Source organism: Felis catus, chromosome A2 (genome assembly GCF_018350175.1).
Source record: "Felis catus isolate Fca126 chromosome A2, F.catus_Fca126_mat1.0, whole genome shotgun sequence".
Taxonomy (NCBI): Eukaryota; Metazoa; Chordata; class Mammalia; order Carnivora; family Felidae; genus Felis; species Felis catus.
Window position 1 is genome coordinate 8,322,374 of NC_058369.1, and position 16,452 is coordinate 8,338,825.

At 54.6% G+C, this 16,452-nt stretch overlaps 1 protein-coding gene across 1 annotated transcript in view; it reads left to right on the forward strand.

The window, feature by feature from the left end:
- Positions 1-16,452, forward strand: part of SMARCA4 (SWI/SNF related, matrix associated, actin dependent regulator of chromatin, subfamily a, member 4) — an 89,659-nt gene that overhangs the window by 42,983 nt on the left and 30,224 nt on the right. Inside the window, 9 exon segments of the mRNA XM_019817553.3 lie at positions 1,298-1,448; positions 2,217-2,380; positions 7,903-7,969; positions 8,960-9,070; positions 10,600-10,842; positions 12,823-12,936; positions 13,622-13,729; positions 14,768-14,854; positions 15,845-15,891. Coding sequence (XP_019673112.2) covers positions 1,298-1,448; positions 2,217-2,380; positions 7,903-7,969; positions 8,960-9,070; positions 10,600-10,842; positions 12,823-12,936; positions 13,622-13,729; positions 14,768-14,854; positions 15,845-15,891 — 1,092 coding nt within the window.

Genomic DNA, 16,452 nt, shown 5'->3' on the forward strand with positions numbered 1-16,452 from the left:
ACAACAACAGCCACCTCAGGCTGGGTCCCCAGGCCGCCCTCCCCACCCCACTCCCTCCCTGGAAGAGACTGTTTCCAGCGTCGTGTGTCTTCAGAGACAGTTCGTGCAGCAGCAAGCAAAAGGTGTGCATGCGTTTCTTTTTACTGGCACACGTGTATCTATCCAGGCCCACTTTTCTGCCCCTGGCTTTTTTCACCGAAAGTTTTCTCTTGGAGGTGACGCTGTGTCTGTACACAGTGTCGTCAGTGACGTTGTGTGTTACATCTTCACGTGTTAGCCCGTCCCTAGTGGCGGGCATTCATGTTATTTCTCATCTTTTGCCCTTAGAAGCACAAGTACAGCTAATATATCAATGTAGTTGTTGCTTATGGTACGCAATCAATGGATGCTTTTGAAAAGAAACTGAGAACTGAGAGTTGTGTACGCTCTAAATATGACAAACATTCATCTAGAGCAAACATGCAGTCCTTTGAAATCCTTAGAGAAATAGGGAAAAGCCCACTAAGCTCACTGACAGATTCTTAAGGAGATAGAAAACCAGAAACCACAGCACACTATAAAACAGTGTGACAGAAGTCGGATCACGTGTGTCTGTCACATTCATGAAATGTAATAGTTTCAAGTCACTTTTTAGGAGCATCTGGGTGGCTCAGTCGATCAAGCGTCTGACTCTTGATTTTGGCTCAGGTCATGATCTCACGGTTTGTGAGTTCGAGCCCCGCGGTGGACTCCGCGCTGACCGTGCGGAGCCTGATTGGGATTCACTGTCTCCCCCTCTCTCTCCCCCTCTCTCCCCCTCGCTCCCCCTCTCTCCCCCTCGTTCCCCCTCTATCTGCTCTTCCCCTGCACATGCGTGTGCTTACGTGCACTCTCTTGCCCTCTCTAAATAAAAAATAAAGTCACTTTTTAAAAGAATTCCAGGTTAGATCATAAAACAGCCACAGTATAAATGATTCTGGTCTTGTGTGAGGCTGTTCAGTGTGCGCTTTCATTTTAGCCTCACGAGTGCTCAGTAGAGAGAATGGGCTGGAGGACGGGCCTCTGGCTGAATGATGCACTCTTTCTGTGATGTGGCAGTGACTTGATTACTGTTCTGGGAATGTGGGGTCGGGACCCACGGCCCCTGAGCCCAGTCTTGGGCCCCCCTGGATTAGTAGTTGCTGCCTGGCCCTCCCTCAGACTGTCTGGCTGCACTTCGGCTTATGTGATGGCTGTCAGGCCGTGGGTCTTTGGGCAGGAAGCATGTCGTCACAGGTGGGAATGTGTGTCCTCACGGTGTTTCCATCTTAACTCCCAGGAATGCCAAGCAAGATGTTGATGACGAGTACGGTGTGTCCCAGGCCCTGGCACGGGGCCTGCAGTCCTATTACGCCGTGGCCCATGCTGTCACCGAGAGAGTGGATAAGCAGTCGGCGCTCATGGTCAATGGTGTTCTTAAACAGTACCAGGTAAGGTCGGAGGGGCACATCCACACAGCACTCCTGGGGTTTCCAGGGTGTGGGTGGCTGCCGAAGTCACATTCCAGTCTTTGTCTCTGGACATTCGCTCTTCCCCTCTGAACCTCCGTTTTCCTGATCTGTTAGCCTAGCCTCCAGGAGGAGTTGAAATTGTGCAATAAATCTGGATCTGCTGGGTGCTTAATGTATGCCGGGCAGAACAGGAGGCTGCTATCTGTTCTCTTCTAAGCGCTAAACAACCCTATTTAGTGCATGCTTCCATCTCCACATTTGGCGGACGTGGGGGGCAACCAAAGAACAGAGAGGTGCAGTGATTCTGCAGAATCACACAACTCGGGAGTGGCCAAGCCAGGACGGGCCCAGGCGTGGGCGCACGGGTGCTCGGTGCATGTTCCCCGGAGCCCTGCAGCGAGGCAGTGAGGGCAGGGAGCTTCAGTGTCGGGAGCCGGTAGCCCTGCTTTCTGTTGGCCGTTCCAGATAGAAACTTAGCTGTTCGGATGTGGACCAGAAAAAGAGATTTTGTAGACACATATCACCAGCACGGCAACCCTGTGATTTTGCAGGAGTGATTGCTGAGGATAAGGATAAGTAAGAAAGGACTGGGCTGATTGACAGCGAAATACCAAAAATCCCGATGACCACGGGTGGTTCGTGGCCAGGACAGACTTGTGCCTGGCCGGGCCGAGTCTCTGAAGCCCGGGGAATGCTCTCGTACCCGACTCGGGCTTCAGTCCCGGCCGCTTGCCTCTCTCCATGCAGATCAAAGGCCTGGAGTGGCTGGTGTCTCTGTACAACAACAATCTGAACGGCATCCTGGCTGACGAGATGGGCCTGGGGAAGACCATCCAGACCATCGCCCTCATCACGTACCTCATGGAGCACAAGCGGATCAATGGGCCCTTTCTCATCATAGTACCTCTCTCGTAAGCGCTCTCGTCCCCGGGGGTTCTGGGAGGGTCCAGCGGGAAGGCCACGCGGCTCGGGTTCACGTCACCTCATGGCTTCTTGAAAGACCCCGTCTCCAAATACAGACCCATTCTGAGGGGACTTGGGCGGGGGCACACAACTTAGCACCCAGCATCCTTCCTCTGGTTTCCAGGGGCAGGATGGGAGAAGAGTGGGTGATGGAGGGCCCGCCTGTCATCCCTATTGGGGCAGCTCTCACAAGATGACCTTGGAGTGCTCTTCAAGTCCACCAACCAGCACATTGCACACAAGGTGTTGCGGGAGCCAGACCGGCTCCCGCTAGCAGAGTGGACGAGAGCCATTTGAGGAAATATTACTACCTCTTCCTCCCCGGGGCACGGGGCCCTCTGGTCCACCTCCCTTCCTGGCTCTGGCAACCCCGGCACTTAGTGTGGTAGGCTCTGGGTCCTCCAACCGAGTCCCGAAGAGGCTCTTACTCACCACCTCTTGGCACTGCTGACCACCTCCTCCTCCCGGCAGGCAGCCATGTGGGGCCAAGATTCACCAGCTGCCGTGGGCGTCCGTCTTCCTAGGTCAGCACTGCCACAGCATGGTTCACCCGCCCCAGAGCTTTTCTAGAAGTCCTGGGGCTGGTTCTCATTGACCCCGGCTCCGGTTTCATGTCCTGCACCAAACCAGTCCCACGCCAGGGGACGGTCCACCCTGATGTGGCCAGGCCTCTGTGTACGCGCTTGGCCTGGCCCTGGAGGGAAACCCCCTGCCTTCCGCCAGCACTCAGCAGTGACCGCTTCATCCTCGAATCGGCTGTCCGGGCTGAGCGCTCAGGCGCCGATCCCACAGGAAATACCCTCCCGCTTTGAAGATGGCCAGGCTGCCAGAGGCCACGCAGCCACGGCTGAGGGCCCCAGAACTCTCCCGGCATCTGCTTAGGCAGGTTTATTTCTTCCTTTTGCTTTCCCTTCCTTGTACTCGTGTGAATTTGGCTGCGCTGCTGGAACAGAGCTGCACAGAAGGAGAACTGTTCGCACAGTGCGGCAGTTCTGTGGACAGACGGCCTTGCCTCCCCCTCCCCCGCGGTCAGACCCAACTTCTCAGCTTTCTGTTGCATTTCTCCATGTGCCGTCTCTCGGCCCACCAGGGACTGAAGTCCCCCCTTTTGGGGCCCCTCCGCCCAAGGTGTAAGGTGTGAGCTCATCTCTACCAGAGTGGTTCACCCCCGCGTGCTGTCCTCTAGCGTGGGTGTTTCGTTTTCATTTTAACATTACTTCATTTATAAATAGTTGCAAAATCAGAATAAAGGTTTTCTGTATGCCTTTCACCCAGCTTCCCAAATCTTTGCAGCTCCAGGGCAGTTCTAAAGGCAGCGCTGGTCACGAATCTAGAGACCTCATTCACATGTTGTCTAATGTCCCCACCGACGGCCCCTTTCTGGTCCAGGCTCCTACTTTTGTTGTCGTGTCTCCGCGACGTGTCTGTGACATTTCTGCAGTCCGTCTTCATCCTCGATGATGTCGACACTTGAATTCTGCTCGGGCGTTAGTAGGCTGTCCCTCAGACTTTGTTTGTGTTGGATGCCTGGCCCTGAAAGTCTGGTAAGAATCCCCGAGAAGGGATGCTGTGCCCTTCCTGGGGCCATGTTTCAGGAGGCACGAGAGATTGAGAGGCCCGGTCAAGGGAGAGGATAACTTTGGTCTCTGTTATGTGGTGCCTGCTGGTTTCCCCGTGTGATCCTAGGAGCTTTCCTTTGTGATTCAGAAGTCCCTGGTGGGGAGGCATTTAGAGTCCATGGAAGTGTCCCATTTCTCATCACACTTTGCCCAGAGATTTCTGCATCCATCAGATGAGTCTGGCTTGAGACACCTACCCCAGCAGGAAGGGCTGATGGTGGTTTTCTTTCCAGTGCACCTCCCACACCGTGGGAGATCCACTGTAAGGAAGAACTATACCTTCTCCATGTACTTACTGATGTGTATAACTTTTTTTAAAATTTTTTAAAATGTTTATTTATTTTTGAGAGAGGGAATGTGAGCAGGGGAGGGGCAGAGAGAGAGGGAGACACAGAATCCGAAGCAGGCTCCCGGCTCTGAGCTGTCAGTACAGAGCCCAGTACCGGGCTCAAACTCACGAACCATGAGATTGTGACCTGAGCCGGCCACTTAACCAACTAAGCCACCCAGGCGCCCCTGTTTTGTGTAACTCTTACCTGAAACTGGCAGAATGGAGACTTTATTTTCTTGGTCGGATTATTCCAGACTTGGCCTGTGGAGACCCTTCAGGTTGGTTCCCGTTTCCTTCCGACACGTCCCGGTCACTGTGTCATGCTTGGTATTGGCTTGAGAATCGTTTTAGCTTTCGAGAAAAGTTGCAGAGGTACTACCGAGAGCCCTGCGTGCCCTCCCCCGGTTACCCTGTTGTGAATAACATCTCGCGTGACTGGTACGTTTGTCACAAGTCAGGAGCTGGCACTGGCACATCACTGGTAACTCCAGTGTTTACGCCCCTCTCTCTACTTTTCTCCTGGCATCTGGCTGCTGTTCTAGGACCCCACACTGCGGTCCGCTTCTCAGAGCCTTGGCCTTCTGTGGCCAGCAGGCACTTCTCACATTTCCATGTTTCTGTTCATCTTGACGGTTTCAAGGAGGACAAGCCTGGTGTTCTGTAGGATGTCCCTGAATCTGTCTGTCCGGTGATTTTTTTCATGCTTGGACAGGATGCTCGGTTTGGGGGCTAAAGAACACAGGGGTAAAGTGTCCCTGTCGTGACATCATATCAGGGGCAGTTACTGTCACTGTGCCTTGTCACTGGTGATGTTGACCTTGATCACCAGGGTGAGGTCCTGTTTGTCAGGTGTCGACACTGTGAAGTTACGCTTTCTTCCCTCTTCCATATTGTATTCTGGAATAGTCACCGAGCTCAGTGCCCATATAAACGAGCAATTAAGTTCCACCTCTTTGAGGGAGAAATAGCTCTGTAGATTCTTTAGAATTCTTATGTACAGAGGATGTAATTCTTCTCCCCATTTAATTTATTTAATCATTTTAACCACTTTTTTTTTTTTTTAGCATTATTTATATATTTTGAGAGAGAGCACGGCAGAGGGGCAGAGAGCGAGAGGGAGAGAAAATATCCCAAGCAGGCTCTGCACTGTTAGCACCAAGCCCAACGTGGGGCTCCATCTCACAGACTGAAATCATGATCTGAGCAGAGATCAGGTGTCAGATGCTTGACCGACTGAGCCACCCAGGGGCCCCTACTTAATCGTTTTATGTCAGTGTGGACTCATGGGTACCGAGTTTAGACCTTGGTCTATACAGCAGTAGTAGTTTATCTTGTGGCTCGGATCATTCCAGCTTTGACCGCGGGGAGCTTTCAGTTGGGGCTACTGTGTCCCTTTGATAGGCCCCCATCATTGGGGGGTATCGAGGCACCTAGTTGTTTTTGGTACCCAAAGGTGCCCCCAGCTCAACTTGTATACTTCTGGCCTAAGGCCTAGAATCGGCCATTTTTTCGAAGAGGCCCCGGTTTCTCTTCTTAGAGGTCAGTATTAGAGACGAAGAGCTGGGTGCTGGGTGTGCCTGGTGCCCCCGAAGTGCCGTTGCTAGCGGGCCCTGTCAACGCACAGCTCTGGGCGATAAATATACGCGTTTATCTAACGTGATTTCTGTGTCTGGTCATGTCCAACGCTGTCTCTGCCTCAGCCACAGAGCTCTTTCTGGGCTTTCTTACTTGTTCATCTGCAGTGTACGTGGATGGCTGTGTGTGCACGTACAGCAGTTTCCAGGTAGTTCATCTGTGCGAAGCAGCTTTTCCAATTGGAGTACAGTGTTTAGATCCAGTTCCTTTTGTCTTGCGGCGCAGTTTCCTGTCAAAATAACTTCTCCCAAGGTGCTTTAAGTTGGCTTCAGCGAAGGGACGCTGTGTGTTGATCTTCAGGCTTTTTACACCCACGTCCCACCCAGACAAGTGCCTGGTCGTTGGAATGACCTCTCCTCTGGGCCAGAAGAGCTCCTTTTGCCCTAGGGAGCTGTTTTAGACATTGAGCGTCCAGCTGTCACATCTACCCACTGAGACAAACGAGTTTGCTCGTCCTGCCTCCCTCTCGATCTCTGTCTCCCAGCCTATCTCCTCAGTCTTCCCTGCCCCCAGCTGTCTTGGCTCTTCCCTCCCCCCCCCCCCCCCCCCCCCCACTGCACACGTTCCCCACACCTCAAGTTTTAGCCCTCAGCTTCTTTCTTGGTGCCTTGACTGTACGCCATTGCTCCATACAGTAGAATCCAGACTTGAGAGACTGGACCAGGGCAGTCTTGCTGATCCTCGGTAAGGGGTAACCTAGAGCCAAGCCATCTGAGGCAGGCCCAGTGGCCCCAAGATGCCAGGACCCACACTTTGACAGGTTTTTTGCTCAGGACTTTTGCTTCTAGCCTTCTTACCTCATGGTTGCAAAATGGCTGCACTGCCTCCGTCATTTCATATGGGTTCCCAGGGTGGTGGACAGGGCGAAGGGCAGCTGATTGTCCCCCCCCTTTCTCCTCCCTCCTTTGAGTACTTTCCCCAACAGCATCTTGAACTTCATCTCATTGGCTCCAACTAGGTCCTCCCTGTTGGCCCTGGTTGCTGAGGAGCCTGGGAGCTAGGGGTTTACGATGAAGACGGTACCACCCTCAGTGGAGCTTCTTGCACTGGAGAGTTGGCTGAGCCACAAGCAGTCTCTGCCACTCGGCCTCTGAGTCCTGTCTTTACAAACTAACCAGACTAGACTTTTTGAGTAAATTCCCTTTCTCGCCGGAAATTGTATATCCCAGTGTTTCCCAGGGAACCCACCCACCCCCTATGAACTTGGCTTTATTATTGTCGTCACCCTCCTGAGGCTCTGTCTCACAGTCCCCGGTGAATTGTGCCTCCTCATCTACCCGCCAGCCACCCCCATGCCTGCTCACGGCTGCTTCCTCTCTCTCCCCACTCTTCCTGGCCTTGCTCCTCCCATGAAGGAGCAGACGAGAGTGTGTGTTGCTGCCCTGCACCCAGCCCTTCACCCGAGGCCGGCACACTCTCTTCATCTCCGTTGTGTGCTGCTGGGCAGGAACCTGCAGGGGCCGCCATTTTCATTTCAAGGTGCACAAAGAACGTGTGGTGTCTCCCCTGCTCCCCGGTGTCTGGAACACACTCTCCAGCATGGCTCTGAGCCTGAAATGAGCCACTGTGGGTCTGCGGTTTTCCTGGGAGCCAGCTCACGACACGTGGCATGTTCTCATAGGGGCCTGGGACCCCACAGCAGTGACAGGACTGGTTCCCAGGTTCAACTCCTGGGTCTGGCCTCCTGCAGCCACTGGTTCCAGCCCAGGGCCGCTCTAGGCTCCTCCTACCCAGGGCATCACCCCCTCGTCCCCCACGCAGTCGGTTACTTGGCCAGCTTGAGCATCACGGCCAAGTCGGCCTCGTGCCCCAGTGAACATTGGCTTAGACAGGAGCTGTTGATGAATGAATTAGCACCTGACTGCCCCTTCCTTATTTCCATCAGCACATTGTCAAACTGGGCATACGAATTTGACAAGTGGGCCCCCTCCGTGGTGAAGGTGTCCTACAAGGTACGTCACAGCCTGAAGAGATGGACGTGGATGAGGGCAGGGGAGGGGTGGGGAGGACAGGGGAGGGCAGTCCACTTGCATGACTCACAGGGTGCGTATGCCCACGTTTTCCTGTGCTGTACACACGGGACCATGCTATTCGTGAGGGGTTTGGATCGTTTATTTCACAGTGATGTTTCTTTTTAAGTGATGCCGTGGACTCAACATGTGGCATCCGGTGACATCAGCGCATTCACTGCAAGATTTTGTTCTTGTCACCCCGGCTTTGGTTAAAACCCATTCACGTAGAAAGACTCAATGAGTGTACCGTGGTCTGTGGGACATGGGATTTGTTCATCCCGCGAGGAAGACACTCATTGTGCCTTTTGTGTCAGTGGGGAAACTGAAGTAGAGAGGGCAGCCCGGTTGTGTCCTTGGCTGCCAGGCTCCTAGGTCCAGGCTCTTCACCCTGTGCCGGGAGGCTCTGGGCCACATGATGTGGAGGAGGGGGTCCCAACACCGGGAACAGTGTGGGCAGGGGGAACTTGGTGCATTTAAGGAGCTAAGAATCGTTCTGCTGGCAAGAACTTCTGGGACCGAACAAAGCTCTGTCAACCTGGAACGTGAGCCTGGAGAAGGCACCGTGTCTACATCCTGGGGCCCTGGTCACAGGCTCAGTTTGGAGTTTGGAGCTGGGGAGGGGCAGGGCAGGTTTGCTAACCGGGGAGAAGGCTGGAGCTACGTGTCTGGGAGTGCTCACGGCGCCCGCACAAGCACAGGAGGCCCGGGGGGGCAGAGGCCCTGGTTTCCAGCTTCGAGGCCTCAGAGGAGGCCTGGGAAGAGGAGGGAGCTGATGGGCCACTGAGCAGGGGGCAGGTGTAGTGCAGGCGACAAGTTGGAGGACAGGCCCAACAGCCTTGCCCAGCGCCCTTCTGTGGCAGCCCCGGCGAGGTAGGTGTCAGCGCCGTGGCCTCAGGAGGCTGAGGCGTGCGTGCCTTCTCTCCCTCGCAGGGTTCTCCAGCAGCCAGGCGTGCTTTCGTCCCCCAGCTCCGAAGTGGCAAGTTCAACGTCTTGCTGACGACTTACGAGTACATCATTAAAGACAAGCACATCCTTGCAAAGGTAGTATGTCCTTGTGTAAAACACACCAAGCCCCAGACAGTCACGTGATGTCAGGGAGCACCTGATCCAGGGTTGTCGTGTGTGTGTGTCATACAGACTAGCTTCTAAGGACTTCTGCCCAAAGAGCTTACTCACATAGGGTACCTCCTGACCCGTCACCAGTCCTGTCCTCATTATGCCTGGCAGGGTAAGGGTGAGGCCAGCCTTGTCTCTGCCTGGGTCCGGTGGCCGTGACCTTCCATCCTGGGTGGCTGTGCCACCCCCACCGTGGCCCTCAGGACCCAAGCCCACAAAGCAGCTATGATTTTGGCATTCAGGGCTGAGGACTCGTGCTCCGTCGGTCTCGGGCTGGCATGTGTTTGCTGGGGGTCTTGCAGGCCTGGAAGCCTCTTGAGTGACACTGTTGTGAAGGCAGCTGTAGTCAGGCCATCGGTGGATCACTGAGACCATACCTTGACCCGGGTATAAAACTCACCTGGTCCCTTGCCTACAAAAAGGTCACTTTTCCTGGTTTGGAGGCTGAAGGTGATGCAGGTGTTCTGACCACTAACCATCCAGCACAGGTTAGGTCGGGTGATCGAATTTTTGACTCAGGGATGGAGGTGTTCACAGGTCACCTGTAGGGACTTCGTCGCTGTGACGATTCGGGTGCTCGGGGGCTGGGGTCCATGGGCAGGCTCCTCCCCTCGTGCCTGTGGTGCAGGCCACCCCTTCCAACCCTGCAAAGCCTGGCCCGTCCCAAGCCTGAGAAAGTCCTTACCTGGCAGCGGCATTAATGGATGTCAAGGCCAAGTGACGGGGACTCCTCCTGGGAGACGGCTCCCTTTCCCCTGCCCCTGTCAGCTCTGCCCTGTTCAGTCCGGTCACCTGACACGCATCGCCTGTCTCAGGCGTCACTGTGTCCACGGGAGGGCGGAGCTGAAGCACGGAGCAGTTGGGAGGCTCGTCACGGTGTCCTGCAGACTCAGGCTCACCGTGAGGCTGGACATCGAGCCAGTGTCTGTCGGTCCTGTGGTCACCAGCAGGCTCTGGGCACAGCCCCAGCCCCTCGGAGCTCCCATTCTGAACTTACCTGTACTAGTACTGCCTTGAGAGGCACAGCCTGGTGGTTGGAAAATGTACCCACTTCTGAGCCACGTCCCCTGTAGACCCCCCACCCCCAGCCCAGGGCCCTCTAATCGGCGAGAGGTGTGTTATTTGTAGTATTTTTCTGTGCTGCGTCCAAGCATATGTAATCTGGGGGGAAACCAGAGTGCTTTCCTGCAAAGTGCGTCGTTCGCCCGACAGCGGGTCACGGGCATGTCTTCTGTGTGTCTGACTGCACCGCCTGCTTCACGGAGGCCCTGTTATGTGGCTGTCGCTTGTCAGGGGAACTTGTTACGCCCATGTTCTTCACCTAAATCTGCTGTTCCGGCTGGAGGCTTGCCTGAGAGTTGGGACATTCTTGGTAAACTAGGGGCGACCCTGCTGCTTCCCGTGCCCCCCCCCCCCCCCCCCGCCACACAACCTCCTGCTCTGGGGCCCCGCAGATCCGTTGGAAGTACATGATCGTCGATGAAGGCCACCGCATGAAGAACCACCACTGCAAGCTGACGCAGGTCCTCAACACGCACTACGTGGCCCCCCGCCGCCTGCTGCTGACGGGCACGCCGCTGCAGAACAAACTGCCCGAGCTCTGGGCGCTCCTCAACTTCCTGCTGCCCACCATCTTCAAGAGCTGCAGCACCTTCGAGCAGTGGTTCAACGCGCCCTTTGCCATGACTGGGGAAAAGGTGTGTGTGTGCAGTTGGCTCCGTGCTGGCGGTAGGTAAGGCAGGGAGGGGGGCCGTGGTCATGGGAACTTTGCCCAAGTGGACAGTCCCAGGCTCGGCTGGCTTCTCTCAGGTGTCCGCTGAGTGCCCCCCACAGCGGGCCAGGCTTGCGCTGGATGCCAGGGCGGGAGGCCATGTCTTCGTGGGGCAAAGCGGCCCCGGTGCCCAAACTGAAGGGTGGAGTGAACTCTGGGGAGTCGCTCGGGGATTTCCTGACCCTGTGCCTCAGGTCCAGGGAGGGGACAGCAAGGAATATGGCCCTGAGGTAGCTGTGGCGCTGGGTCCATGTCCCAAGGGTCCTGTTGGTCCTTCTAGAGAGATCAGCTTTCACCCCAAGGGTAGCAGCAGTCTCAGAAGATTTTAGTTAAAACAGCAACACAGTCAGATTCTGTATACTTTGTTTTCAACAAGCGCTGTGATTAACGTCTCTCCATGTCTATATGGCTGGGGATGGCATTGTCAGCCTGAAGACCAGACATTGGCCCAAGGAACCAGGTGTTCATTGCTTGATGAAGTCTCCAAGCCGGCTCCCAGTGCACGCCTCCTGTGCTGTTGGGGTTTGAGGGGGGCTTATGGACAGGTCATGTTTTCTGTTGAATGAGGCTGCATGGCTAGAACCTGGTGACTGAGGAATGGGACACAATTGCAGAGGTTGGAGGTTAATGAGGAGTGTCACTGCCCTCGGTGGCTGGGCTCCCTGGGGCCACCAGTGTTTCTGGCCCAGCCAGCTGGTTCCCAGTCCTGAGGGTCTCCATGGGCAGGTCCAGGTCAGCTGGGGCCACCTTACTGTCATCCACGAGGCCCCCTCTCCCTGGCTCCAGTGGAGACAGAAGCCCTTCTGAAGGAGATTGTGGCTTTTCCAGGAGGAGCCCCCAGTTTTCAGACCCCCAGGACCCTCATTCCAAGCATATGGCTCTTGTTTCATTTATTTTCAAAGTTAGCAGTTCTAGAACTCTACTATGAGGTTATCGGGGGGCCCAAGAAAGATAACTTTAAGTCTGGTCTATTTGACTTTTTTATTTTTATTTTTTATGTTTATTATTTTTGAGAGACAGCATGCTCGCGCATGAGTTGGGGAGACAGAGAGAGAGGGAAACACAGAATCCGAAGCAGGCTACAGGCTCTGAGCTGTCGGCACAGAGCCTGATGCAGGGCTCAAACTCACAAGTTGTAAGATCATGACCTGAGCTGAAGTTGGACACTTAACCCACTCAGCCACCCAGGCGCCCCTTTTAAAAAAAAAATTTTTTTTTAACATTTATTTGTTTTTGAGAGACAAAGAGAGACAGCACGAGTAGGGAAGGGGCAGAGAGAGAAGGAGACAAAGAATCTGAAGCAGGCTCCAAGCTGCACAGGGCTCAAACTCATGAACCACGAGATCATGACTTGAGCCGAAGTCAGATGCTTAACCAACTGAGCCAGCCAATTTTTAAGAGTTGAATTTGTTAGCATCATAGCAGACACCTTGGGAGAGTAGCGTTTCTTTCCCTCTGTCCCTGCTATGCTGAAATGAGAGAGGATTTAGGGCTTGCAGCAACAGAGCCCCCCAAGAGGATCATTCGTTTTACAGCAAATGTTCTGTAAATGTGGTTCTGTCCCACTTTCCTTGGGATATGTTGGCGGGTCTCCAGACACATGAGTTTCTATTATTTGTGGGGAGGCAGCCTGGTGTGCTGTGTGTTTCTTTTCCTAGTAAGGCCTATGGGGTGTGGTTCCCTGGAGCCTTGGTTTCTACACACTAGGAATTCCGTGGAAGGTCCTACGTCCTTACACTTTTCTAAAGGAAGGGGGTGCCCCACCATGCCCCTTAAAGCATAAGGCATCCTGAAACAGGTGCTGAGGGCAAGGTGACTCTAGATGGCCCTGTGCACCCCCCTCACCACATCCTCACCCCTTTCCTTTGGAGGTAACCTCGGTTTGCTTGTCTCATGGGGGTGCCAGGTGGACCTGAACGAGGAGGAAACCATTCTCATCATCCGTCGTCTCCACAAAGTGCTGCGGCCCTTCCTGCTCCGGCGGCTCAAGAAGGAAGTCGAGGCCCAGTTGCCTGAAAAGGTAACAGATAGTTTTGAGTGGACAAAGCCATGGTGCAGTGTCGTGCCAGGGGTTTTCCGGCGTAGGACCAGTCAGGTGGCGCTCAGGTGATCGTGGCCCTGGTCTCGCTTCGGCATTGTAGTGTCCATAGGGTGTGAGGACAGCCACTCACTCAAACGTGCTGGGTCTGCAGAGTGGAGGCGGGTGTGGATCAGAGCGGGGAGGCCGCCTGGCATCTGTGGATCAGACGCCTGGGCAGGTCCTGTCCCATCACATCCTGCGGTGCTTAGAGGCTGTGGGCTGCTCGTGAACCCGCTCACACTGCAGGATGGCTCTGGCTTCTTGTTCAGGGTCCCAGTCCCCCAGCTGTCCCCCTAGACACCCTCTCCTCCCCCCGGTGGGACATGAATTACTTGCCCTTGGTTTTCTGGTGGACTGGAGAGAAGCTTTGGGAAAGTAGTCAAGTTGCCCCTTCTGGGTCAGCACGTCCTGTCTGTGTTTCTCTGTCCCGCTGTACCTACCACAGCCTGTCTCTCCTTGTTCCCCAGCTGTGGGGACTCCTCACCGTCATCCACTTATGCCCTCATTTGAGCACGTATCCTGGGGCCAGGTTGTCTCTGAGAGGTTCAGAGGCCAGTGATGGGCTCAGGCTGGGCGTTAGGCTCAGAGATTCTGAGCTCTGACTGGTGACGTGTGTCCCCTGCAGGTGGAATATGTCATCAAGTGTGACATGTCTGCGCTCCAGCGTGTGCTCTACCGGCACATGCAGGCCAAAGGGGTGCTGCTCACCGATGGCTCCGAGAAGGACAAGAAGGTTAGCCACGGGCCCCTCCCCTTCCCCACCTGGAAGTCCAAGGCAGGTGGGTTGGGGTCAGGCCAGGTGTTTGGGGCTTGAGCACATTGTCGCCACCTGAGCCTTCTGTCTCCTTGGAGTTTACCATTGAGATCGAGACCTTGTCTGGTGGTGATCTGAAGGGCATCAGATAGCTGCGGTTTAAATCATACCTGGTGGGAACAGGCATGCTCAGTAAAGCCCAATGGCCCATTTCCAGGGATTCCCCCAAGACCCTCCCAGTGTGTCACTATCTGATGTCCTCCGCTTATGAAATGCTGGCCTGCCGCAGATACATCTGTCAACAGGGTGGAGCCCCGTGCTAGTTAGACTGTTCCAGTGAGCCTCCCCTTTCCAGCTGGGAAAGAACTGGCTTAACAGCCATGGCCACTGAGCCCCTTCACCTTGGCAGTAAAAGCATTTGGGGTGATGTGAAGTTTGAAGTGGATGGGGTCTGGGCGAGCTGCTACCTTCTGGGACCCCACCCGCCCCAGCTCCCCTCGTAAGGACAGAAATTCCCTCCTGGGTCCCTTGATTCTGCTCCCGATGCCTCCCCATTGGCCTACCTCCCCATTTCTTCCTTTCCATGTTTTCTTTGGGCCCTTTCTCACCTGAGCAGTTGCAGCAGATACCCAAGCCCTGCATCCTTCTCTCTGTAGCACGGGTCTTCCCAGGTCATCAGGGCCCATCTGGCTGCAGCCCCTTAGAGATTCCCCTCGAGGCCCCCAACCAAGAAAAATGTTTGTCATTCAGCCTCAGCTCTTTGCCAGTCTTCCTTCCCTTCCGTCCTCCCAGCCTCTCCAGTGTGCCAGGCAATCTCTTCCCCTGGCGCTGGCTCTGGGCCCTCTGCGCCTCCCCGGGAGCCAGCCCCCTGCTCCCAACTGCTCCGCCACACGCCATACCTCCCCTGAAGTGCCCCCTTCTGGAGTCCTTCTCCCACCACCACCCCCCGCACCCCCGTCCCCGCAATCTGCTCCAGGGACAAGACCCAACATGGAAGCTTCTCTTCTGCCTTCCCAGGGCAAAGGTGGCACCAAGACCCTGATGAACACCATCATGCAGCTCAGGAAGATCTGCAACCACCCGTACATGTTCCAGCACATCGAGGTGAGGCCCTTCTCCAGGGATGGCAGGCCTTCCGTCCTTCAAGCCGCATCTGTCTGGGCTGAGCCCCTCCGCACAAAGAGTTAGGCTTAATGTTTATTTATTGTTGAAAGAGAGACTGAGAGTGCGTGAGTTGGGGAGGAGCAGAGAGAGGGAGACACAGAATCCAAAGCAGGCTCCAGGCTCTGAGTTGTTGCCACAGAGCCCGACTTGGGGCTCAAATCACAAACCGTGAGGTCATGACCTGACTGGAAGTCAGACACTGAACGACTGAGCCACCCAGGTGCCCCTCCCTGACAGCTTTTTAAAAGATACTTTATAATACTTTGAGTAGGTAATGCCTGTACTTGTCTTGCTGTTGATTTTCTGTGTGTAAGTGCTTATTGTAAACAATCCAAACAACGTGGGAAAACATGTGATAGAAATGAAAGCTCCAGAAAGCCTAACCCCAGATAGCTGCAGAAAGCATTCAGAGACTCATCTTTGTGGTTATTTTCCCAAATAATCCTGGTAGGGTCCCTCTGCCTCTGCTGGTTGGCATACTAGCTTTTGCCGCTCAGTGATGTGGGAGGGGCCGTTCCTGTTTGGAACATTGAGAGCAGCCTCCCTTTTCGTGAAGTCTCTGGGTCAGAACTTTTTGGGGCCACGATACCCTTTGAGAGTCTGGATTCTTCTGAATTGCACACGTGTGTCTGTACTCACTGGCATAAGGTCTCAGGATCTTTGCAAACCCCCTGATGCCCCTGGGATTCCATTTCTCTGCTCCAAGAATGGTCTCAGGCGTACATTTTGGTGGTTAACGGTGCTGTCCTGTGACTTACTTTTCTTTGGGGGAGCCTGAGGAAAGGGATGTTGGTGGGATGCAAAAGCAGTGTACAGCGTCTGGGTGTGGCCTCAGAGCCACTGTGGGTGACCTCTGTGCACCAGTGTGAGGGCTCGGAGGTGTGGGGCCTCTTCCTGCCCTGCCCTGACCTATCTCTCATTCTGTTGCAGGAGTCCTTCTCCGAGCACTTGGGGTTTACCGGTGGCATCGTGCAAGGGTGAGAAGCTTCCCGGTGAAGGGGGTGGGCACACGGTCCACATGCAGGTCTTTTGCACTTCTTTGGTTGGCTTTATCGCTCCCGTGACCTTTGTCCAATTTCAGAGGCACCGTGTTCGTGGCAGTAAATTTAGAAAATATAGAGAAGCCCAAAGAAGGGGCTAAAAATCCTCCATACCTTGAGAGTAGGTCACCATTAATCTTATGAGGCAGAGCTGGCTTCCCGGGCCCACCGTGCCACATCCGGGCTCTGGGACCCTTGACAGCCTTCTTAACCACTCTGAGCCTACACTCCGTCCGCTAAGAGAAATGGTATTTGATCCGCCTTGTCACGGGAGTGTTTTCTCCAGCGTTGTTCATGAAGTCCGACCCAGGCTTCGTTAAGCCCAGGTGTGGCTGTGGGTTCTACGTCTAGATCTCAACGTTGCAAATAGCTTTGCTGTGGAGCTAAAGCCACCATCATTTCTCTGGGCTAGTCAACTGCTGTGAAGAACAAAGGCATCAAAATAAAAGATTAAAACGTTCTTCAGCTATGTGTCTTTTGTACCAAATTGCATAATTG